General features: G+C 45.3%; 1 protein-coding gene across 4 annotated transcripts in view; it reads left to right on the top strand.

The window, feature by feature from the left end:
* The window catches only part of MASP1 (mannan binding lectin serine peptidase 1), a 58,462-nt gene that overhangs the window by 1,255 nt on the left and 30,663 nt on the right, over positions 1 to 26,544 (top strand). For 2 of the 4 annotated variants that reach the window (XM_036242852.1, XM_036242855.1), the window contains exons 2-4: positions 4,490 to 4,721; positions 23,410 to 23,587; positions 24,609 to 24,740. In XM_036242852.1, the coding sequence (XP_036098745.1) occupies positions 4,490 to 4,721; positions 23,410 to 23,587; positions 24,609 to 24,740 (542 nt within the window). Of the gene's footprint in view, positions 1 to 4,478; positions 4,722 to 23,409; positions 23,588 to 24,608; positions 24,741 to 26,544 lie in introns of those variants that run through there. The other 2 variants (XM_036242853.1, XM_036242854.1) reach the window with 2 other exon arrangements.

Raw genomic sequence — 26,544 nt, 5'->3', positions numbered from 1 at the left:
CAACTTTTCTGGGTCTGAGTCCAGAAGGGGCTTCAGACTGTCAACTCTTTGAACTCACATTACCTGGGGTTCAGAGAGGGAATCAGGTCTTTAAGGTTCATTCAATCATTCTGTTCTTTGAAAATTCATTGTAATTTTAGATCTGCCATCTAAGTTCATTTTCCTTTCTCCTAAAAGAGATGAAATGTGTGCCATCTACATGCAATGACAATTTGATGCATCTGTTTGCTATTTGAATCCCACCCTACCACCCAAAGCCCCAGTCACCCCAAACTACAGGGCTGATGAACAGTTCTGTGTCTTTGGGTTTACTCGTTCTTGAACCCAGAACATCCCTTCCCCTTATTTTCTACCAAGGGTACCTGATTGCTCCAGCTGGCTCGAACACCACCTCCTCTTCCCTAGCCAGCATCCCCAGAGTAAGCATCCCTTCCTTTGGCCCCTCTCTGTCCTCTGGGGCCACACCTCTTCTTGTCTTTGTAACACTTCCTTGTTTAAATGTCCACCTCCTCTTCCAAGACTGAATGCGGCTTAGGGTACGGAATCTATGTCTTGCTCATGTTTGTATGCCAGTACCTAGCATACTCCCTGTTTCCTATAAGGCATTCAATAAATATTGGCTGGATTGAATTCAGTTGTTAAATAGCGAAAGTTGTATTGGAAACACGTTCCACTAGAGGTTTTCAAAGAGCCTTACCTCGAACTTCGGAGTTTGCAAAACACTGTAATGGGCACTCTCTCTTCTGGTCTTCAGACTGTTTGATAAGGTGAGGAAGGATGGAAAAGTGAGGCTAAAAGCAGCTAACAATTTACCCAAAGCCTTTTGAAAGGCTCAGACTTAAGCTTGGGTCTTTGGGTTCCAACTCCAAGACTTTTTTCTACTATATTCCAACAGACTCTCAACCAAGTCACACTCTACACGGGCAGCTCTCGGTTGTAGCTGCACATTACAATCATCTGTGGCGCTTTAAAGTGCCAAGGACCAGACCTCACTCCAGACCAATTAAACTAGAATCTGTTGAGGAGGGGCTTTGCTATTAGTATCTTTTTAAAAATTCTTCACATAAAGCCATGGGTTTTTGAATTATTTTTCACAGGATTAATTGCTTTGGCCAGATGCCTAGGCATATGGGCATGGACCCAGCTTCCTCTGTGAGCTTTGGTTACTCCCTTCTTCTGCTGAAGCTAGTTCGCCATATGGTATTGGATATGAACTGTCACCTCTTGGGGTATCCTTTTCATCATCCATCAAATAAGGGTGTTGTCAAAGGGATCTCTACAGTCCCTTTCAACTCTTCTACTCAGAAACAGTCTGGGTGTGGTATAGGTGGACGTGAGGGGAGTGAATGGAGAGGATAGAGACTACTCATGGCACAGTCACTGATCTACACGGGCATTTGGATCATTCCCGATAGCCTGCTCCCACAGTGGAGCCTCTGAAATCCCACCTTTCGGCATTACTTTGACATTTCGAGCAAACGTTGCTAAACTTTTTTGATTAGCTGGAGAATAGATAGCAGGTGTCAGGAATTGTACAGCCAGTGCCTGGTGTATCAGAAGCCAAAAACACTCAGAGAGCGTGAGGGGGAATGAAAGCCACCACTTACATCCTTTGATTCGCAGCCCCTAAAACAAGCAAGCATATGCTCAAGCCCATTATGTGCAAGGAGCTATTTGTTTCATATGTTCAAGTGTTTTGGGATGCAAACAAAATTGAACAGAAAGCTTTGCAGGCCTTCCTCCCACACTAATGAGTTGTCTACCCCACATGGTTCTGGGCCCCTGGGGCTGTCAGCAGCTGGCCCTTGACAGACCTACAGTAGGAGGCTCAGAGTCTCCTCCATGTGATCTGGAAAAAGCAGACATGGAGAAAGTTGACCTTTGAGCCTTGCACAATCTGGACGTCGCTATTGCAGGGAAGCCGGGTTTGGGAGGCAAGGCTCACTCCTAACCCCTGCTTTTCGGGAAGCAGCATGATGGAGTAATCATAACTAATGTTTGCCTAGGGCTGGACAGTTAATAAAGCACTTTCCAACCCTCTTTTATCTGAGAGCAGCCCTGTGGGAAGTCATATTATCATCGAACGGATGAAGAAACTGAAACCTTACATGACTTCCCCAAGATGGGTCAGATAAATGAAGTCAGAGTTTGGACTTGAACCTAGGGCTGCTGACCCAGGACCAGCACTGCCCCCTCTCCAGGCAGCACTGAGCCAGAACTCCCTGCCCTGCTGACGTTGGTATATTTCCTCGCTTGAAAGTGGGGCTGCCTGGGCCCAACAAGTGAGTTTCTAGACTCAGCTTCCCTCCGAGTTCACTGCACACATGAACTTATGTCTTCCCTTCTCTGCCTCTGGGGCCCTTCCTCCAACAGATTGCTTTAAAAAATATTGACCCTGACAATTGGATTAAAACATTTTGTCTCCTTAGTTGCATCTCATATGTTGCCATTGTAAGGGCCTTGGAAAAAAAATTTAAATAATTCTGTTGTCTTATTTTTATTGAAAAAAAAAATAGTACAGATCCTTCTCGACAAATTTGAGCATTTTGTATAAATAAAAATAAAAGAACATTCATATTCCCACTTCAGCAATAACCACTATTCATACCCTGCTGATAACCTTCTAGGCCTTTTTGCACTTACCTACTTACCTTTTATGTGAACATTATATGAGAAAACTAGAAAGTCTATGTATGTAGTTATCTTGTGTTTACACACTCAAAAATTCATGTGTATGTACATATACACTTATATGCATCTGTACACCTGGCACAGAGGGATGGGAGGAACGGCTTTCTGATTAGCAAAGATGTAACTATTAATCCTAAAATGCTGGTCTACTTCCCCAGCACTGACTTTTTGGGCTATATAAGACTGCGGGCCCACTTCCATTCATCCATTCAGTCATCATCTATTATATATCACACTCTACTCTAGAGCATTCAGTCCATCATATCGAATGCTCATCTGAGTCCTATAATTAGATATTATAATCTCCATTTTACATATGAGGACATTGGAGCTCAGTGAGGATAATTACCCAAGCTTCTATGGCCAGTAAGCAGGAGAATTGGGATTTGAACCCAAACACATCTAACTCCAGGGGCTGCACCTCCAAAGCAGTGCAGTGTGATCCATGCTCTAATGGAAGCATGTACTGCTGGGAGCCGTGCAGTGAAGGATACTCCATAGCCCGGGAAGCTTTGAGCTGGATGGTAGAGGAGAATTAAGACAATCAGGTGAGAAATGTACAAGGGGACTGGATGGGCATGGTGTTTTCCCAGAATGATGCCAAAGCATGGTTGGCACTGAGATAAAGCTGGACAGGCAGAGCAGCATTAGATCAGAAAGGGCTCATCAGCCATCCCAGTAGCAGATGCTTTACCCGGCAGGCACAGTGCAGCAGCATGGTCACATCTGTGCTTTAGAAAATCAACCTTGGTGGAAGATTGCTGAATAGTATAAAGTGGGGGCAGGGAGATCACTTAGGATGCAATAGCAAGAGTCCATATAAGAACACTTAAATTTGGGCCCTGGCCGGTTTGGCTCAGCGGTTGGAGCGTTGGCCTGCGGACCAGAGAGTCCCGGGTTCTGTTTCCGCTAGGGGCACGTACCAAAAAAAAAAACAAAGAACATTTAAATTTCTTGACCATGGGAAGCAGAACAAACAGGACTTATGGGAGAAGTCGATGCACCAGGTTTGGGATGTTTGAGTTCAAGGTCCTTGGATCTTGCTTGGTTGGGGGTGGTGTCTATCTATTAGATGCCTGGTGTGGTGCATATTGACCATCAGGGTTTGGGCCAGCCTTGAACATTCCGCCTCTTGATTGCATCAGTCACTTTGGGCATGTTCTGTAATGTTATTGAGCTTTCCTGTTCCTTTATGCAACTCTCTTAACAGTCCATTGTCTTCGACTCCTACAGCTGGAAAAAATTGTACGATTTTGATCCTTTTGTAAGAACACTTACCAAAACAGAAAAAAAATTGTTTTACTGATTTTTTTTCTTAATTTCAAATTTTGCATACCTCGATTAATTTTGTTAAATTTGTTTACGGTACTGCAGATCCCATCAATGAGTATAAATCTCATCCCAATATTACTATGTTACTATTACCTACTTTTTAGAAAATGAAAGAGTTTATGATTCTTGAATGAAGCTGAGCTGAAGAAATAATAACAACTTTTACCTAAGTATGAAATTTACATTTTCAACAGAAAAATGGTGTGAGTCAGAGTTTCAAATGTCATACTTGATGGGAAAGTTTAATACTATTATCAAATTTTCAAAAGTGCACCCTGGAAGAAACCTTAGAAATCAGAGTTACCATCTTCTGTATTCTAGACTGGTAAGAAGGCCCACAGGGAGAAGCAATGACAGAAAGTCCATGGCAGAGATACGCCGAGAACTTGGTCTCCGGGCTGCTGATTTAGTTAAATGGTGAGGACCTATGTCCATGAATGTAAGCAGATCCATTTATGTCTTTCAGGTGGCTCCCTCTTTATCATGCTCTGTGCTTCTCCTTGTTGAAGGCTTTGGCCCACACTGTGGAGCTTAACAATATGTTTGGCCAGATCCAGTCACCTGGCTACCCAGACTCCTACCCCAGTGATTCGAAAGTGACTTGGAATATCACTGTTCCAGAAGGATTTCGGATCAAGCTTTACTTCATGCACTTCAACTTGGAATCCTCCTACCTTTGCGAATATGACTATGTGAAGGTGAGACCCCCCCACCCCCATGTTCCCTAAGTGGGCCAGGATCTCTGCTGGGGAACTTGCTGGGAGTTAGGGAAGCCTAGATGAGCCGGATGCTGTGCTTGCCCTCCCGCGGTGCAGTGAGGGAGACGCAGTCCGGCTGCTGAGTGGAGGTGTGAGTGGAGGCTAGGTGCGGCTGAGTACATACACCTAGAAAGGACCGTGGAGAATGAGGCCGGCAGAGTGGGACTCAGCCAAACACGGCTGCCCCTTTCCATTTCTGTTCTCAGAGTCTTTAATGCTTTCACTAATCTCTGCTCCAAGGTCACCTTTAATTTTAAAAAAAGAAAAAGGCAGAGACCCCAGAGGAAGCACTAATTACACTAAAACGCATCCGTAATGATGTCCAAATGTGAGGCATTAGGAAGCATCGCCCAGCTCCCTAACAAATGATCAAGTTGTGGAAGGTGTAGGGTAGCAGTAGCAGGCAGTAGGAGGGGAGCCTGGGAGGCTGGATTGGGGAGAGATCCTGAAGGGCCTTGAATGTGATGCTAAGGAGTTTGTGTTTTATCAGCAAAGAGTATAAGCAAGGGTGGGGGTCATTGTCAGAGGTGAATGTAAAGGAAAAAAACACACATGAAATAATCAACACAATATTCCCTGGAATTTAGAGAGAACCCACAAACAAGACCATGGATGGAAAGTTGTTTTTTTTTAATATTTTTTCTTTTTATTGATTTTAGAGAAAGAGGAAGGATGAATGAGAGAGAGATAGAGACACTGATGAGAGAGAACATCAATTGGTCATCTCCTGCATGCCCCCCACTGGGGATTTGGGCCACAACCTGAGCATGTGCCCTGACTGGAAATCAAACTGGCGACCTCTTGGTGCATGGGTCGATGCTCAACCACTGAGTCACAATGGCCAGGCAGGAAGTTGTTCTTTAAAAGTGGGGCTAAACAAAGTTAGAGTTCTTTCTTTCTTTTATTTTATTTTATTTATTTAAATGGAAAAAAATATGTGATTGGAGTACTTCTGAGAGATCAAATTTAGTAAGATTGTGCCTGGTTCAAAAGATAAGAACTACTTTCTAAACTTTCTCTGGTTTCCTGGAAAAGATTTTCATCAAACCGCTCTAGAGTAGGTAGACTTTGCGTATTGTGAGTATTGCTGGAGTCTCATTCTTCCACAGCCAGTAATTCAACAAGAGTTAACTTTGCATCGACAACGAAGTAGTGAGTTTGCAAAGTACTTTTACACTTATAATCTTATTCAGCCTTTAAAACAATCCTATGAGACAGGTACTACTGGCCCATTTAACAGGCCAAGAAACAAACCCAAGAAGATGAAGCAACTCACCCAAGGTTGTATAGCTAGTAAGCAGTGAATTAAGGTCCTAAGCCCATGTTTTGTGACTGTCAATTCCATGCTCTTTCGGCAATGCAAGCTGTGCTCCACTGAGCCCCAGGATACTGCAGGGGCTTACGAGGCCACTAGAGGCAGGGGAGGCCTGGCAAGTGGGGCTGTGGACTCCTTACCCTGCTTAAACTCATTTTAATTGCTGGATGTTGCTTATTATTTATGTTGGGTCTGCATCAAAAATCTCACTTGCAACAAGTTTTCTGTGACTTAAAAACCTTCCCAAATTGGTACTCCATGGCAAAGTTTCTCAATGTCGACGCCACTGACATGTTGAACCAGATCATTCTTTGTTGAAGAAAGCTGTTTTGAGAATTATAGGAATTTTAACAGCATCCCTGGCTTCTGCTCACTAGGTGCCAATAACACACCCCCTCCAGCTGTGACAACCAAAAATGTCTCCAGACAGTACCAGTATCTCGGGAGAGGCAAAATCTCATCTGAGAACCACTGCTCTATGGCATACAGTTAGGGACTATTGAGAATTTAGGGATACAAAAGATCTGATCCCTTGCAAAGAAAGATGAGCCCCCAAAATAGCCACTGCCCATGATGGAAATGAGTAATGACAATAACAGACTGACCAATGGAACCAGCCTCTCAGTGTCACAACAATCAGGCAGGGGCTATTCACCAAGTCCCTAAGTGTTCATTATCCTAAACTGATATTTCTGACAAACAGGACAATTATGTCTTTCAGGATATAATCTGGCCTCTGCCAGAACCAAACTCCAAGAGAAGATGGATTATGGGTGGGGGACATTAGGTTAGCAGAATCCCTCAGCCCAATTCCCCAGCTAATGCTGGTAGTAAAACCAAGACATTCTTGAATATCTGGGTTGGAGAGGAGACTTAACTAGAAGGAAAATGACCACAAGTTGGCTTAGTAAAACAGTGTGTTCCACAGATGTAGACAAGACTAAGTTTGAGCCTCGTAACTGCTTTATTTCTCTCTTTCAAACATGTCAAAACCATGTAGAAATTTTGTCAGTGAAAACACTTGCTTTTATTGGTAGCTGAAGCCTCACAACCACGAAAATTACATTTTTTTCTTTAGCTGCAACAATGGCTTATTATCATCATCCGCCCTCCTCCCCTCCCCCGCCCCCTCCTTCCCACCCGTAGAACTGACTCTCGGTTCACGTGCACTGAGCAGTCATTTCTCACAAGTTTTCCTCTCATTCAAACTGATGCCGGCCTTTGACCTTGTTAGGACTCCTTTATCAAGATGATAAGCACACAGTAGAGGATTTAACTTATTCCTTTGCCCCAAATAAATTCAGTCTCCTGGCAAAGCAGATTAAGGAGCTGACATCAGCTGCATTTCATAGTAAAAAAAAAAAAAAAAAAAATGACAAGGTACTTTTCAAGGGCAACCGTAGAATCTGAAGACCTTTTCTGACACTGAATTAAGGACACTGGAATACATTTGCACCCAAAGCTTGGCCTTTCTGGCCCGAAAGGATTTTGGAAATTGGTTGATGGTTCCTATCCAGGGCCGTGAGACACCTTCCTGAAAGCCCGAGGAGGAAGGGCAGCATGGTCTTGGGTTCTGCCTGGGTTTTAGGAAATGCCTGCTCTAGTCCTGTATCTGCCATTAATTCCCAAATGATTGGGAGTGAGCAAGAAAATCTCTCTCTGCTCCAAAATTAGACTTGTAACCAAAAAAGCAGTCTGCTTGAGGCAATGCAGAAACTGGGCTGTCTGCCTGAAACACCCTACAGTCCTTGTATCTCTGATCCAGACACATTTTCCCAAAATCTTTGAGGGAAGGGATGAGCACACTGGGCAGGGAGGGCAGGATGCATTTCTCACTTGTGCTTGCCCAGCTGACTCCCTTCTAGAATGCCAACCCAGCATCAGCATTAGCCACGCTGCAGAGGCTCCAGCAGCCATGAGGCCTTTGCAGGACACTGTGCCCTGGTCAGCTGACAGCTGGTGCTCACATGGAGACAGGCCCTGTGCCCTTGGCCACACATGCCCGGCAGAGTTCCCCTCCTGGAGTCAAGAACTCACAGAGTGCCAGGCTGCTAGGCCCTCTGGAGACTCATCTTGTCCTATGTTGTTGCTTGGTATTGTTGTTTTTTAAATATTATCTCCCCAGTAAACTTTTTCTTCTAAGAAATCTTCTAGTAGCCTGATATAGAAAACAGAAGTGGGGCTGCCTGGGTGGAAAATGGCTCTGAGGCTCACTCTGCACGCTCACCCTCCTTGGTCACCCTGAAGGTCACACCTTTCAGGAATCACAGCTTGACTGTTGCTTAAGTTCCTGTTGGACGGAAGAGGCCACCATCTCAGAATTCAGGGACAAGACTAGTACTCTGGCTTTTGAACTCCCAAGCCCAGAAACCTTCCACATATAGTTGGAAACCACCCATTATTTCCAGTTGCCCCCCACCCTTGGCCCCCAGAATGTGTCTTTCCTGGCTGCAAATGAGAGGGACGTTCTTCCCTTTCCATCTGCGTGAGGTTTGAGTGGGTCACGCCACCCCGATAAGTCAACCCTTCTACAAAAGTCTGTGTTTTTATCTGCTCCCCGGTGGTGAGATGATGAACACTGAAGTCCCTTCAATTCTAGAATTTTAATCCTAATCCTCCTTGCCATACCTTTCCAGATGACCCCACTGAACCCTCATTTTCCTGGTTAGAATAATTCCAGAAACCGGTAATAATATGTTATGACAGCCTCTTCTCAAGGTCCCGTGGCCATAAGCACCCCCAATAAAAGCCAACAGTCTGCTGGGGATGCCTCAGTGACATGTCATTTAAAGAAAACTTGTAAACATATCAGGCCACTGCTGTTCTTTTTTATAAGAAGTTTTAAATATTTCTGATTTCCATTTAATGGCTTCTATCCAGGGATGTTAAATGCTCACATACTATCTTCTGCTTTGAGGCTTTATCACTCTGACTAAACTCCCTTGGCAGACTTTGAAGTGGTTTTAAAGAGCCCTCCAGTTCACAGGAACCCTTTTCAGTCCAGTCTAAACCCACAGACCACCCTTCCCACCCTGGCCCATCCAGGGGATGAGACCACACTGCTGGCCCTGCACAGCAGTAGCTTAAAGAAGACCAGGACTGATGCTCTCTTTTGATTCAAATCCCTCTCTCCGACTTGATTTCCCGTGGTCCTTGGTCTTCAAGGTGCATACACATCTGCACGACAGCATCTGCTTCCTTGGAATGTGTCTACACTGTGTGGATTCCTGCAGCACACAGATGAGGGATGCAGATCACAGTGGGTTAATGCTGCAGGCGGGGGCAGAGCTCCAATCTAGCCAGGGCGTAGGTAGGCCTGGATTCTGTGGCCATTCTCTGCTAACAAGGTAAACCTTGGGCAAGTGACTACTTCTAGAAGGAGCTCTGCTTCCTTCCTCCTCTTTCAAATACAGGGACTTGAACAAGATGGTCTCTAAGACCAATCTAGCCCTCATTTATATGCATTTAAGATCTCAAAAATTACAGTTCATCTCTATCATCATTATGATCAAAGCCTAGGGAAGGGCAAGTCATTGGCCAAGGTCACACTGGGACCAAAATTTATATTTCAAAATTCTCAGTCTTTTTCTTCTTTAAAATAAATTAAATGGCAGTGGAGTTCCATATTGTGGGTACTTAGGGTTTTTCTAAGTGTAATGAAATATAAGTATAATGTAAGGCAAATATTGTTTATAGTCAAACTTAATCTCTTAAATAGAGTAGTGCATGTCTGATAGTATATCCAGAGGGACTTTTTTCCTCAGAAATGCAACAAATTACAGTTCCTTTGGTTGAGCATCACATGAAGCGCTCAATTTGTGCTTAGAAAGGAGCCCTGAGCTGTGGTTCCTGAAAGAGGTGCTTAGCCACCAGAACCTCCAAGGGGACCGTATATTGCACACACCCTATTTTCAAATTCATTCCATGGCATCTGTTTGCCGGAGGGGAAGACAATGAAAACCTGCATTCGGTTTGTATTCTCTTCTCTCTTTTACTCATTGGGTGCAGAGAGCTCAATTGGCATCTGTTAAATGTTCAGGTGATGTAACACCATTGTTCTTCTGTTAACTCCATACACTTGATGTAGTCAACATTTCTCCCCTTCTTTCCACTGTTAGGCTCTTAGTTCCAGTTTATTCTTCTCACCTAGTCTATTGCAATAGCCTCCTAAATGTCTACCAGCTGTCCGTCTCTCGCTATCCAGTCCACCTCCAAAGGAAAAACATCGCTTTGATTGTGCTGCTCCTGAAATCATTCAACATCTCCACACCATCTATGGTATAAAGCCCAAGAACCCTATTGAAAACCTACTGTAAATTGGACACTGCATGAAGACCAGGCTCACGAAGATGAATAAGATAGTACCTATCCTTAAGGAATTCACAATTCCGCAGTGTCTTATGAGACAAGTATAAAATTAATAAATTAAAGCTAGGCCATTAACACAAGGGGTATAAGGCAGTATATAGGGGTATAAGACAGAGTGGTCATTTCTGGGTGCTCAGAAAAGGCTTTGGAAATAGTTAATGTCTACAATAAGTCTTGAAAGGTAACTAGGAATTCAACAGTGTAATTCCCTAAGCTTCTCAATCTCCCTAAGCACTGGTTTTGTCATCAGTGCAGAAAAAAGAAGTTTAAAATTATACAGTACTTTTCTCGAAGGCCATGGGAAGGTTGAAATGAGATCATGACTGTAAGGACAATCAGCACTGCAAAAGTCATGTTCCAGGGTTCAGAAACGAGGCGTTAGAGCAGGTCAGACCTGGGGTCAGGTCCTGCCTCCACCTCTCACTGTAAAAGTGGGATAATAACAATGCTTATCTCATGGGCTTCTTGTGAATGCTAAATAAGATAAATGCTTTAATGGTGTATGTCCAAGACATGTGTGATTAGCTCAATAAATACCATATAGGGGTAATGATGGCATGGTGTGAGTAACACAGTGCCTGCAGGGATCAGTGGATGCTCAATACATGCCAGTTATCTCATCTGCTCTGACTCTGCCACTAGCTGGTACTTTGAAAGGACTGTTCAAAGGCAGGAGGTTGTTTCTCCTGTGTTTACAGGTAGCAACACAGATTTATTGCAGATTCTACTCCATTTCCTCCCTTCGTTCCCATGGAATAGAAAGAGCAGGGATGATGCACCTGATTTAAAGAAAAGAAAACTGATCACAAAAAAAGCTTAAATGGATTTGTCCAAGTCTCCATAAAAAGCCAGGTCTCAATTCCTGGTCTTCTTACTCCTAAGTCATAATTTTTATCTTCACTTGGCCCTTCTCAGAACAGGTTTTATCATGGAGGGGACCTTGATATTCTTCCTGGCTATGCATGTTTCCTAAGGCAACACTGTCTGTCGGGGTAATTTAGTAAAATTTAGTAAAGCAGCAAGACCTTGAGGGTCTTGTATTGTCTAGATTTTGTTAAAGAACTCTTTTATCCTAATTTTGAGAGGAAAACTATTTTATAAAAAATAATTGGAAATGGAGTCTGAGCTATGAAGGCTGGGAAATGCTCCATTTATCTGTTTGTACTACACAAGCTCTAATGGTGAACTCAAGGTCATTCCGCTAGACTATCAGCCTCCTAAGTTCAGGGCCCATGTGTGTGTTTTTTCCCAGCAGTGAGCACAGTTTTGGGGCAGAACAGAAAAAGGTTCCTGGCAGTGACCATAAAGGAAAAGACTCTGGTCTAGAAATCAGCCGCTGAGACATTGGGCAAGTGACCTCTCTGCTTTGGTCCTCAGTTTCCCCATCTTCCCAGGGAGAAAGTTAGACTAGCTGGCCTTAGCCCTTCCAGTCCTGAGGGTCTGTATCGCTCAGTCTACCACCCCCTCCCCCAGGCCTCGTCATCAGTCTGCATCCTGCTGCATAATTGGAGATGAGTCCTCCGTGGCCCTGCTCCAACCCCCTGACCCCGCCCTCACGGTGCAGAGTTCTGCGTTTCCTCAGCGCAGGGCCCGCCCCTTCCGGCTGTGGCTGCCCCTAGCTACTGCAGCAGCTCCGCTGGTTCTGTGGGGGTGCACAGGAGGCCTTGAACTCTGAAAGAAAAGAGAAATGGATAAATGTTTCTTGGGAATTTTAATTGTATTCCCTGTTGGGATTCTTTCACTCCAGAGATACTGGGTCCCAAACACTAATTCTTGCTGATTCAGAAGAATCCAGAAGTGAAAATGAGCTTCAGAAAAGTGTGAAAAAAAGCTTGTTTTATGCAGGAAGTGCAAGCAGCACAGGCTGTGGGTGATAGAAAACAGAAGGAAGGTCACAGTGCTGGGGCAGGGAATGTGTGAGGGAGTGCTCCAGGGTGGGCGCACCTGGTGTGCAAATCTGGGTGCTTGTGTGTACATAGGCTGCTCTCAGATACACCTTAGTCAAAAGCAGAACTTCTTTGGTGTGCTCATTCATAGAGGAAAAAGTTGGGGAATGGGAGGTATTCATTTATTCAACAAGTGTATTTATTGAATGCCTACTATGTCCCAGAGCTGGGACTATAGCAGTGATTAAAACAGGCACAAGTCTCTGCCTGCAAGGTGCTTACATGGCACTGGGGGAAACAGACAATGAACATTAAACATCATCCAAAGTAAATTACATTGTGGGTCATAAGGTGGTCGGCAAAGAAATGAAACAGAGCAGGGAGAAGATGGGCCCTGAGTTGGGGTGTGGGTTGTGATGGAAATATGTTGGTCAGCCCAGCCGGCGTGACTCAGTGGTTGAGTGTTGACCCATGTATCAAGAGGTTGCCAGTTCTATTCTGGCACATGCAGGTCAGGGTACATGCGGGCTCTATCCCCTACAGGAGACATGCAGAAGGCAGCCAATCAATGTTTGAATGTTTGGCTCTCACACTGATGTTTCTCTTTCTCTCTCCCTCTAAAAAATAAATAAAAACATTTTTTAAAAAATATGATAGGGTAGTGCTCATTGAGAGGGTGACATCTGAGAAAAGAATCAAAGAAACTGAGCAAGTTAGCCATGTGGCTTTCTGGGGAAAGCATTTCCACCAGAGAGAACAGCCAGTGCAAAGGCCCTGGGGTGGGAAAATGCGTGTTTGAAGAACAGCAGTGTGACCTAAGCAGGAGGGACAGGGATGATAAATGAAGAGAGAGGTGTGGTGGGGGGCAGGGAAGGAAAGCCTGCTCATGGGGAGGGTAGGGGATAGGGTCCCTGCTAAATGTCAACAAGCAGTGAACAGACTTTACGAGCTGCTTTCACACCAATGTTTCTTTCACTTGACCTCTTGACTCTTAGAGGACAGAACAAATGTCCATCTTGTATGTTTGTGCAAACAGCCTGAACACAGTGGCGTGCTTGTAAATGATTGACAACTGGTCTGCACTTGGGGGAGGGGAGCAGAGTGCACAATAGCACATCGCTCATCACTCCTGTACCAGATATTAACATCTCAAGAGCATAGATAATAGTAAAATGCTAAAATAGGAGGCAGTGCATTTTTATATCATTTGTTTTTCATATATATTATTTCTATGTAAGTTCTAATAAAACTTAATTTTCCATGAGGGTTGTTTCACAACAGGGTCACAAAAAGCCCTGGATGTTCATGGTTGGCTCTCATAAACTGGTACAAGCCAGCTTTTCAGCTCCAGCCCGGGAGGTTAAAGGGACACAGGACAGAGCAGCGACCAGAACCCAGGCTGTGTTTGAGTCGGCTCCAGCTCTCCAGAAGGGCTTGCCTGGAGATGTGAGGAGGGGCACTGGGTCAGGGGGGCACTGGGTCAGGGCGGTGCAGGCCTGGGCAGTGGCAGAGCCCTGGATCACTGGGGACCCTGGCCTGGCGGGTCCCTGCTCTCCACTCCGCACTTCGCAGTCAGTGCTGCGCTCCAGGCCAGGCTGCGACACACCTTGAGGCAGGCGGCCGGCCGCGGAGGAAGCAGCGAGGCTCTGTTTTTAGCTCTCTTCCAGCAAATTTCCTCAGCTGTTTGGGGCTCAGCCTCCTCGTCCCTGAGGGGATTTGCATGTAAATGAAAGTCACTGAAGGGGTCAGGTGGGGAGTCTGAGCCATTCACAGGCGAACAAGAGTGTAAATCCTTCCTGGCCCGCCTTCCCAGCCTGGATTCCCAGGCCCTCCTTCCCACCCCTGCTTCCCAGCCACTCCCGCTGAGACGGTGGGCACTGCCAGCTTCCCACCTGCGGGATGCCGCTTCCCAGGCTGCCAGCCGCAAGGCCTGCCCAGCCCGCTCTCCTCTCCCCTGCTCATGCTGCCAGGAGCCCAGCCCCTTTTGTGTCCAGAGCCCTCTAGGCAAATGGGCCGTTGTGCTGCGACTGAGCGTCTTAGACTCTGAGGCTTGTGAGGGAGCTGCGTTAGGGCCTCGGCATGTGTGTGTACACAATACCTTCCTAGGACTCCCCTACTCTGTCGCAGGTGTTCACTCTGACAAATAAAGAACTCTGGACGGGGACTATCAGTATGCCTGGGCCCTCCTCCTGGCTCTGCCATTGGCTGGCCACGTGACTTTGAACCAGTTGCTTCACTTCTCCGAGCCTCAGTTTCCCCATCTAAGAAAGAAAAGAGATAGACTTGATAGCCTTCAATGTCTTTTCTGTCTCTGATGCTCTGTGGTTCCCTGATTCCAGCGACTGAACCAAGGCTGGAAAACAGGACACCTGGAGCTGGTCTCAGGGCTGCTGCTCCCAGGGTGGGTGGCCTCGGGGACTCACATCACCTCTCCGGGTCCAGGATCACAATGCCTACCTGAAGGGCACTCATGACAAGACTGCTGTCACAAGCACATAAATAAACAAGGTAGAAATATCCTGCCACTTGGAAAGTTTCACACAAAACAGGGGACTATTCTACTACTACTGTTATTGTTGTTGTTGTTGTTGTTTTTATGGCCAAATGACTTGGGCCAGGACTGAAGCATCCAACTCCAGCCCTTCTCAAATGAGGCCACCTTGAATTAGACCCAACAGTGGTGCTATTTTTACTTACATGGCTTCCAAGAGCTTCTGAAATATAATACACACACACACACACACACAGAGAACTCTTTTTTCCCTACTCCCATGTTCTTGTCTGGCATCCAGTGCCTTTCATTTGCTCCTTTTCATCATCTTGAAGTGTAATTTGAACAAGTGGATAAAGCCGCAAACTTGGGCTGTTAGCCCTGCTGCGGCCCCCGGACGTGGCGGACGTGCGGTGAGGGTGACGTCAGCAGCACAGAGCACTCAGGAGTCCTGCGCCCAGGGCTGTCACTGACTCAGCCTAAATTCACATATCAAGCAAAATTCTTCGGAACACGGGACAGTGAAGAGATTCCTGGGCTTAATAGTGTTCTCTGGCAGCTGGAAGCTGTTAGAGGTTCCTTAGAGTACTCTGGTCCTCTCTCAAAAAATAGGAATGATATCCTGGCCGTGTTGCCCACCTCCCAGGGCAGCTAGGAAGTTTGTCGAGTGCAGAAATCAAAGGGACCTAAGATACCACCTGCCAAATTAGGAGACTGGTGGGGGTCTCTAGGTTCCCTTCTGCTCCCTCAGCCCAGAACCTGGGGCTCTATAAAGAGGGAAGTCTTGCTGATGGCGTCCGTGAGATTAGGAATGGAGTGGAACCTGCAAGCAAAAACACGTCCAGGAGCCGTTCTAGTCTCTCAGTTCTCCAGCCGCAGGAAATTGCCCGTGTCCCACTTAGCTGGGTGTCATGTCAGTGGGCTGGATCTCAGTAGTCCTGTTCTTCTCACTAATTCATTGAGTGCTGACTATATTTCAGGCCCCTTGCTAAATGTCTTACATATATTAACTCATGTTGTGTTGATAACATCCCTGTGGTATAAATACTCTTATTTTCACTATTTCACAGATCAGGAAACCTGTATTCAGAGCGTATTTTTTCCTAGGGCTGGCATAACAAACTACCACAAATTAGGTGGCTTGTAAAAATAGAAGTACATTCTCTCCTAGTTCTGGAGACCAGAGTCTGAATCAAGGTGTTGGCAGGGCCATGCTTCCTCTGAAGACTCTAGGGGACAATCCTTCCTTGCCCGTTTAGCTTTGACACCCCTGGGCATTCCCTGGGCATGGCAGCCTATCTCTAATCTCTGCCTCTGTCTTTATACGTCCGTCCCTCTGTGTATCTCTGTGTTCAAGTGTCCTTCTTATAAGGACACCAGTTATTGGATGAGGGTCCAACCTAATCCAGTATGATGTCATCTTAATTATATGGGCAAAGACCTACTTCCATATGAGTTAGGTCCAAAGGTTAGGACTTGAACATATCTTTTGGGGAGATACAATTCAAGCTCTAACAGAGAGAGTTTAAGTAATTTCCCAAACATCTAATAACTGGTGAAGACTCGTGTTCAACTAATAACAATGGTCCCACATGATTCAGTCTCAGTAAAGATCTACATCCCAAAAGACAGGAAACTGAAACAATGAGAAATAATGCACAATCAGCTCACTCTCTCGAAAAACAAGCAAACAAAAAAGGCAGAGGTGTTCTTGTCACAAACATTCTTAAATCTTCAATCCCTCCTCACCTGATTTTCTCTCTCTCTACCCCGAAAGTCTTCATGAACTCCGCACCAAGGAATTCTTCTGTCTCCCCTCCTTCATCGACTTCCACCAACCTAGTATCTTCTTGTCTTGGTGACTCAAGCACAAGATAAACACAATAGAACTCCTGTTGAAAATGGGAGGTGTGGGAGGCACATTGCAGTGACTGCTCCATAGTAATCTGAAGTCCAGCCAGGCGAACGTTGCCTACTCCAGAGATCAGCTTTGGATTGGAGCCCGGCTCTGCTCTCTGAGAGGGTTCCCCAGTCCATTGCTCTCTGTGGCTCTCTGCTCTGCCCTCTGGCTTCTCAGCTTTGGCATCTGAGACATTCTTCCTTTTCCATAAGAAATGGCACATTTTACAGCTAAGTTGAACTTTCCACCGATTTCCTGTGCATTGAAACTTGGGATCTAGAGGCCTCTTTTTATTTTGAATTGTCTCAGCCATTTCTAGTCCAAGCTGGTTGGTACAGCTCTCTTTAAAAAATGTTGGTGTCTCATATATGTGAATATAGTCCACTCCTCTAGACCAAAACAACACCCACAGTTCTTTCCAAAATAGGCCTCTCTGTCTCTCTACTTTGAAGAGCGTGTCAGGGTGCTATGGGACAATGCTCATACCATTCTTCAGTGCCCTTTGTCTAGCTGATAGGGGGCTCTAGGCACTGTCTTAAATATTCTACATGTAAATGAAGAGTCTTACAGCCAGAGCTTTGACATGATTTTTACCCTAAGGGCATTTTTGCTTTTAAAATATTTTGCTAGTAGTTGCCCGGCTGGTGTGGCTTGGTGGTTGAGCATTGTCCCATGGTTTGAGAGGTCCCAGTTCCATTCCTGGTCAGGGCACATGCCCAGGGTTGCAGTCTCAACCAACCCAGTAGTGGTGCATGTAGGAGGCAGCTGATCTGTTTCTTTCTCACATTGATCTTTTTATTTCTCTCTCCCTCTCTCTAATACATCAATAAAAACATATTTAAAAAATAAAATATTTTGCTAGTATAGAGACTAGAGATGAGAAGCAGTCTTATTTTCCAACCCAGCTAGTCCTGGACACTCTGTACTTCCTCTAATTTCAGCCGTACGCCAAAGACTTACTTTTTCCTGGAGCACCTTGCCCTGTACAGCTAGAAGCACACACTGACACTTGCAACATGCTACATGGAGATCTCCTCAGCCAGATCCACAGGTTTATTACTGTATATTTTCCACAGGCAAATTGTGCCACTTGTTTCACCACGACACACCTCAGGCCACCTTTTGTCTGGCCTCCTGTGGCGGTTTCCTCACCACTAGCCAAACCACAGCCACATGCCCTAGCTTTGGTTATGCAGCATCCTCCTTCTGATGCCAATAACGGTGTCTGTCAGACTACCTAGTCCGTCAGGAAAGCAGGCCCTTTACCAGTATTGTGAGATAACGGCTCTTTACTACGGGCATCAGAACTCATATAATTATGGGAGGAGCTAGGAAAATGAGAGTCCCAGCTTCTCATAGGCAGAGAGTTGGAGGACCACAGAAAGGTCACTGATCAGTTCTCCTGAAACCCTGGAGTAAGTGGAAATGATGGTGTCTGCAAAGAAATTGAGAATTAAGCAAGCCCATCTAAGGACTGTGAAGGGGAGCCCATGGGGAGAGATCTTGGAGAAGCTGTTGGCTCTGAGCAGCTACCACCCCTGTGGGTTCACCTGCCAAGCATCTGGTGTTAGGTCTGGGCCACTTGGTCATCAGAGCCAGTAGTTGAAAAGAAGAGCTGGATGTAGATTGAAGAGAGTGAGGACACGTTATAACCTAATGGGTACATCTACATCTGTTCACTTCTGTATCTGATCACACAACAACCCTCAGAGAGTAAAAAGACTGTTATGTGCTAAACTCACCAAAGTTCCTCTTTTGGTCAACACTACCCTGGAACTATACAGGAAAGGAGACTCTGGGGGATGTAGCTCCCAGATCAACGAATTGACAACAGGACAATCCCCCACACTTCCTGAATGTCTGCCTAAATTAACTCTGACAAGGTCTTCAGGGGCCCAGAGAAGACTTCAGAGGGGCTCCGGGATGTAGCTTGTGAACAAGGACAACCAAAGCCTTGAGGGAGCACGAGTGTCATTGGCTATGGAATCAGGATGCTGCAGCTGTGGACCAGGAGCCACCGCTCGATAAATAATGGCCCTGTCTGATTCAGTTAAGTCATCTGGGCTTTAGGTTTCTTTTCTGGAAAATGAGAACAATCACTCCGAAGCTATCTTCTCCATCCCTTGCTCACGGAACCAATGGGTAGCTGTCCATAAACTCTGACAACTTGATGATATGTGAAGAGCCGCTGTACCTGTCCTCCCACAGAAACGTGGCCAAGGTTTCTGTGCCCTTAGTTTTGCTTAAGAGTTTTGTGCTGTTTCTACTAAGGCAGAAAATACATAGAAAACAGACTCTGGCCTCTCCTCCTTAGATCGCTTTTTCCAGATTTCTGTCCACAAAAGAACCCCTTTCAGGTGGAGGTGGGAAGGGAGGGGTGGTTGGGACTCTAAATACCTCAGGACCATCAATTTTCTCTGCCTGGAGCCTCTTCCTCCTACCCCTCAACCCTCAACCTGTTATTTCTACCAGCCTAAATCCTATTCACCTTTCAGTCCCCAGCTCAAAGAACATTTTCTTCTTCCTAAATGTTTTCTGATTCCCCTCAGCTGGATGGTATTTTTCCCCCTGTTTTAAACCCCATGGGACTTCCTCTTTCATTGCAATAACTATACCCTGATAATGCCTAACACATGAATGTTTGAGTACTTGTCTTAGTCTCCTACTTAACTTCACATTCCCAGAAGCAGGGGACTTGCATATGAAGCTCATGCAACAAGTAATTCATTTTGGGCATACTCCACATTACAGTCCAGATGGAATTTGGTGTATAAATAATTGATGAATTCAGTTGTAAGAAAACAAATTGAGGACATACATCATGTGTTGGTGCCTTAAATAACAATAGCCTGAAAGGACATGGTTGCCCATAATAAGATATAGAAAAATGAAGAGTCTGTGATCCTCAACCAGATGGTTCTTGGTTCTCTATTATGAGTTTTGTGTGATAATGCTTTTGCCTCCATCATATTAATATGATGACCCTAGAAATTGGACAGCCCAAACAAAGCCAGGGCTCAATCTTCCCCCTGTACTCAAAGGTAAATGATTTTTATAGAATTTTACAATTCACAGTAGCAGCTACAAATATTAACCAGGGCCAGTGACCCCTTCTGTTTAACTTATGGCTGGAACTGTCACGGAGCCACATCCTCTCTGGGAGACAGTCCATGTACCCAAGATAAGATTTCAAGAGGTCCTTGAGCCAAAGAAGTTGTCAAAGTGTCTATGTCTTTTGTCATAGACACTCTGGGTTGGTGGGTTCTTTTCTCAAGGGTCAGAAGAGTTCCAAAAGCAAAACTGATATCAGAAAATGCCTGTGATTATCTCTCTACTCTTAAGCAAGTCACTTCCCCTCTCTAGACCTCAGTTTTCTCTAGACAGAGGGCAATTGAAATAGCTCTTAAAGGTCCCTCTCTCCCCACTCTGATATTCCAGGATTCTATTCTGAGAGGCAGGCTGAATGCCCAGGGCTTCGTGGCCTTCTCTTTCCTGCTTCTGAAGACATATACGGCTCAGATTTTCCCAGGGACCTCAGCTGGGGCGTGCTTACCTGTTCTCTAAAATAGTGTCGCTCTACAGGAGATGACAGTTTATCTGCCATCACAAAAATTTCTCTAAGCCTGGAAGATATGAGGAGGGAGTTTATTTATCACAGATTTTCATTAGGTCTCACCCTAATCCAAATGATCACTGATTGGTTTTACTTAAAAGTGTCTATGCTACAGACATTATAAAAGATATCACTATTTATGAGTAATTGATTTTGTATTCTACGGTTAGAGACCACAAACAAGTTCGTGTTCATCATATTCTTTAGCAGGAAGCAATTTGTGTGTTCAAACTCCTGCTCACCGTCTTCTAGTATGTGTGTATGGGTCTGTATGAATGGATATGATGACTTGTTAGAATACCAGTTTGTCAGAATTGGAAGCAAATATAGAGCTCAACTATTTCAAACCCCTGTCTGATTAGGTGGATAACTGAGAACTAAAGAGGAGGCTGCCATGTAACAGTTTATTGTAGATCAGGAACAGGGGTCAGGACACCTTCCATCACTCCAAAGCAGCGGCCACCAAGAGGGTGTGCTCCAGCTCCTTCCGTCACTCACAGCAGAAGCCCTTTCCCAGGCCCTCGCTGTAAACCCAGTTAGTCTTATTTTTAGGTTCTAAGAAGAGCAGCTTAACGGCTTCTATTTTACAACATATTTTAGCTAATAAACTCATAAAGATACATGAAATAAACAGTACATAAAGAAGACGTAAGAACTGCAAAGGCATTATAGTCTGGGGATGTTCAAAGTAAGGCAAGCCCCATTACACAATTCTATATCCCTAAGACGGTTCACTTTCATACCAGTGTCCCTGGATCTCCAAGAAAGGTTAGCATGTTTCACCTAAGAAGGCAAGAATGTGTATAAAGCTCTTTAAAAGGCATTACAGCCCTGGCCGGTTTTGCTCAGCGGTTAGAGCATGCGCCTGCGGTCCGGAGAGACCCGGGTTCGGTTCCCACTGAGGGCATGTACCTCGGTTGCAGTTTGTCCCCGGCCCTGGTTGGTCGTGCGGGTGGCAGCCACTCGATGTGTCCCTTTCACATCAATGTTTCTCTCTCTCTCCCCCTTCCTCTCTCTCCCTCCCACTCTATCTGTACAAAAAATGGAAAAATGTCCTCGGGTGAGGATAAAAATAAATAAATAAATAAAAGGCATTACAGAAAAAAAATATATATATTTTTAATTGTAGTTAAGTAAAACTACAGTTATCTGGAAAACTCAGATAACGAAAATAACCAACCAGCTGTGATGTTCAAGGAAGTTACATTTCAGCTGCGTGCAGATAGGCACATTCTACAGTAATAAGCCTGGTGAAGTTTGGCTAGTATCTGCAGAGAAAAGAAATAAATAGTAAAGCCATGATCTCATCTTCTGTTTACACTTCAATTCCCAAAGTTAGCGATTAGTTGTCCTCGTGTTTTGTTGCCAGGGCAAATTGTTTTTCTTTAAAACTCCCACTTATTTTAAACAAATAAATCATTAGTTTAAAAACAGCAGTGTCAAATGTCAAGATACTCTGACATACTAAACTAATAAGCAAAACAATTCATTAGAATCTACTAGAGATAGGCAGCCTTTGATAACTTTCCTTTAATGACTTTGAAAGGCAGCAAAATCATTCTTGGTCGAGATTTCCTTATGCATCTTGGCTAAAACATCAGCCTAGAAGCTGCAAATACAAATACAAGCGTAAAAGAATGTGGTAAGGTGCAAACAATAGAGTCATGGGAAAGCCAAGTGCTTGTGGTCAATTAAATAATACTACACAGCTGCCACACTGTGCTTCCCAAATCAACACGCAATCACCGTTAGGCAACCTGTTTAAGATCTCTGCTTGGGTCTCTGAATGTACCCTGGGTTTCTGGCTTTCCCACTGTAGTGAATTCTTTTAGCAAATAGGAAACTTTGCATATGAGTCTTAGTACAAACATACACAAAAATGCACTATTGCTGGACGATCCCAGTGGTTTTGGTATTATTAAAACTGCCTATGCCCAGCCTGTATGGCTCAGTGGATCGAGCAGCGTCCCATGGACTGAGAGGTCCTGGTTCGATTCCCGGTCAGGACACATGCCTGGGTTGCGGGTTCAATCTCCAGTTGGGGGCAAGCAGGAGGCAGCCCATAGATATTCTCTCTTACATCAATGTTTCTATCTCTCTCTCCCTTCCTCTCTCTCTAAAAAATCATTAAAAACATAACATAAAATAAAATAAAGACTACCTATTCAATGTAGTTCCCATGACATAACTTCCCTGTCAAAAGTTTTTAATGTCTTCCCTTTACTCTCAGAATGAAGAGTCAGATATTACTATGGCATTCAAGATCAACCATGATCTAGTTTCAACCTACACTTCAAGTGCATCTCCTACAATCTCCATAGACTACCTGGCTTCTCGTTGCTCTCAAAATGGGTCATGTACTTTGAGTTCTTGACAACAAATAACTCCTATATGCCTGGTCTGTTCCATGCACTGAAGTCACATCTGTAAAGAAAACAAAGTCTTGTTGTCCTGCAGCTTACATTCTAATGGGAATAGTTCACCTCCTTCTGAGCATTCCCTGTGCTTGTTTTCCATTAAACCAGCTGTCACACTGAATGATAGCTCCGTGTGCGTTTTCAGCAGTCTGAACTCTGTCTCCCCACGCCCAGCTCTGTGTCTCATTCTTCTATCATCATCCCCATCACCAGTGTCAGGCACACGCTGAATGCTCAATGAATGGGCCAAATAGTGTATATAAAGTTTGTTTTCTTTGGAAATGTGGTAAATTTCTGTTGCATACAGAATTCATCTGTGAGTTTATCTAACTCTTTTTTAATTTTAACACTGAGTTATTTTCAACAAACAAGCCATTTGGTTGTCAACAGGAATGACAAAGGTCAAGCTACTTCCGATGGACCTAAACGAAATGAATGAAACAGCGACTGGACGGCCCCTTTGACTTACCCTGCAATGTGTCTTCCCTTGAATTCCAGAATCCCTAATCCCTCGCTTTAGGTTTCCCTGGCTGCCTGGTGTGCTTAGGGGCAGCCCCTCCCTTTCTTCGACGGGAGACCAGCAGAGAAGCTCATTTGGGAAACTGCTCATCTTGTTCCCTTTCTCTTTGGCCTCAAAGGTAGAAACTGAAGACCAGTTGCTGGCACTCTTCTGTGGCAGCGAGAACACAGACACTGAGCACACCCCTGGCCAGGAAGTGGTCCTCTCCCCTGGTTCCTTCATGTCCGTCACTTTCCAGTCAGATTTCTCTGATGAGGAGCGATTCACAGGCTTCGATGCCCACTACATGGCCGTGGGTAAGTGAGAAGTGCGTGGCTCATCCCCAGGTCTCCCTTTCTCACTAAACACTCAAAGTGCCTTGTGCTTTCTTCTTTGCAATGAACACCTGTGTACTCACCACACAGATTCTACCATGAATGTCTTACTGCATTTGCTCTATCATATATCCACCTGCTGACCGGTGACTTGGAGCATCTTTTCTTTCTTTTTTTTTTTTTTATCCTCACCCGAGGATATTTTTCCATTTTTTGTACAGATAGTGTGGGAGGGAGAGAGAGGAAGGGAGAGAGAGAGAGAAACATCGACGTGAAGGGACACATCGAGTGGCTGCCACCCGCATGACCAACCAGGGCCGGGGACAAACTGCAACCGAAGTACGTGCCCTTAGCGGGAACCGAACCCGGGTCTCTCCGAACCACAGGCCGACGCTCTAACCGCTGAGCCAAACTGGCCAGGGCTGGAGCATCTTTTCATGTACTTGTTGGCTGTTTATGTATCCTTTGGGGGGAAATGTATGTTCAAATTTTTTAATTGGATTGAGAACACACATCTTTTTTATCTTTATATTTCAAATGCTTAGAACAGTGTTTGATTTCTATATGCAACACAGGACGGGAGAGGCAGCATGGAGAAGTCAGAGCCCATGCTCCAGAGCCAGCCCACCTGGATTTGATTGCTGCCTCCACCACTTACTATCTGTGTGACCTGGAGTCAGTCATTTAATGCCTCTAAGTCTCAGTTTTGCCATCTATAGAATGGGAACAGTAACTGTCCTGCTTGCTATTATCAAAATTGTTAGATAATAGTGGCTCCACCAGGAGTCAAGGTTGCTTGGGTTTGAACCTGGCTCTCTGTAATCTTGGGGAAACCTCTCCCCTCTCTGAGTTCCCATTTCCTCATGTGAACAGAGAAACCGGCTACTTCTGGGCTTCATGTGAGGATTAAATGATGAAACTCATGCTAAGTGCTCTGTAAATGTTGGCTGTTGTCCTCACCACCCCACGCGCACTGACTGACTGAGAGGCTGTCTGCCCGCAGACGTGGACGAATGCACCGAGCGGGAGGACGAGGAGCTGTCCTGTGACCACTACTGCCATAACTACATTGGAGGCTACTACTGCTCCTGCCGCTTTGGCTACATCCTCCACACGGACAACCGGACCTGCCGAGGTGGGGCCTAGGGGTGATCCTATTCATCGCCATCGGGTGACACGTTTTCCAATCAGATTGAGGACGCTCAGAGAATGGACAGATATACAGTAGGAACAATTAAAAGTGAAGTCAGAGAGCTGTGCCTCCAGGTACCACATGGATGATGCTGTTGACATGCCCAGAAGCCCTAGCCTCTGGGCCATCTTTCTTCCCGGGCAGCAGAAATCTCTGCCCTTTTCTCCCTATCTGTTCTCCTACTGCAGGCCGTCAGTCTGGCCAAGTTTAGGAAAAATGGTTTCCTAGTCCCCTCTCTGAGCCATGAACTAGGTCTCACCCAGAAGTTCCTTTTTTCCTTCTCTTCCACGGCCCCTAAATTCCTCTGTGATAAAGAGAACCCCCGTCCAAAGGGAAGGAGGAGGAGAGAGGCAAAGACAGAAGCAGCAAGAAAACACCTCCTTCTTGCTATCTCTGTTTTCATCTCTCATCCACATACCTATTCTATTCTGCCATAGTGTCTGGGCTGGGCAGAGGTGGACAAGCAGAGGGGTCAGCTACTTTCCATGAGGACCACCCAGGCGAGTGGGAAGCGGCCGCACAAGCAAGTAGTAAATGCTGTACAAGAAGAGTGGCCACAGCACAGTCAGACCTCAGTCCACCTGGGGAGGGAGCAAACACCTCCCAGAAATGGTGGCGCTGGCAGACGTAAAGGAACAAGGAAGGGGCGAGCGTTCTAGGCAGGACACAGCTTTTGCAAACCTCCCCAGGTCTGACAGAGCATGGAGCGTTTGGGGAATTACCTGTAGATTAGTGAGACCGCAGGGTGAGGACCTGTGTTTTAGGGAAATCCCTTGGAAGCTGAGTGAGGGATCACTGGAGGAGAACAAGGCTGGAAACAATAATTCTCTTCTCCTTCAAAAGCTTCCACTTGTGTCTGAATAAAATCCCTATATGACTCATCAGTACAGAGCAGGCACATTTGGGGTTTTCTTCCAGAGAGGGTCATATTTTCTGTTTCCATTCAGTAAGGTTTTATTGAGTACCTGCTATATGCTGAGTACAGTGGAGGCTAAGAATGAGCAAGGTTTCTTGATCTCTTTTTCATTTTTACCTGTGCCTCCAGGAATTTTTTAAAATATCATCTTCCTAATCTTCTTAATATCTGCCCCTGCGATATACTGTATATATTGTTTACGTGCTGTATGCCTATCTATTAATAAAAAGGGTAAGACATCCCCCCACCAAGAACCAATTTTAGCCATGAGAATGCTTGGGGTGGAAAATGCAAACAGGTGAGAATTCAAGTGACCTTGATCTAAACCTTGTTCTAGAGCTCAGAGTGGTAGAACTTCAAGTTAGTCACATGCCCTTTTCTGGGCCTCAGTTTACTCATTTGCAAATGAGCAGGATGAGCAAGTGCTTAGACAGGACTGACATCCTAGGTCTAGGATGGGCCAGCCCAAGGACAAAGGTACAGCAGCCAATAAAAGGACGTCAGCAGCGCTAAGCCATGGCCAGGATCCTAGGACACTGGGTCCCTGATGCAGCAAATGCAGTGGGGACAAAGCAGACTCCCTGAGCTCAGGGGACCTTCAGTCTACTGGGAGCAAGAGAATCCACAAACAAATATATCACACAATGGCAAGTAGCGGTCAACAGCATGAAGGGCAACAAAGCAAGGCCAGAGGCCGGAGAGAGTGTGTGAGGGATGGAGGCAGGCTTTGAGCAGAGACCTTCTGGGCTGAGGGGAGAGCAGGCAAAGGCAGTCCCGACATCCCCCTCACAACCACTCAAAACCTTCCCATGTTATGCTCCCTTTGTCCCC

This window comes from Molossus molossus, unplaced genomic scaffold (assembly GCF_014108415.1).
Source record: "Molossus molossus isolate mMolMol1 unplaced genomic scaffold, mMolMol1.p scaffold_m16_p_5, whole genome shotgun sequence".
NCBI classification, from domain to species: Eukaryota; Metazoa; Chordata; class Mammalia; order Chiroptera; family Molossidae; genus Molossus; species Molossus molossus.
Note: the sequence above shows the minus strand (reverse complement) of the source record. Positions and strands in the feature narration are given on the sequence as shown.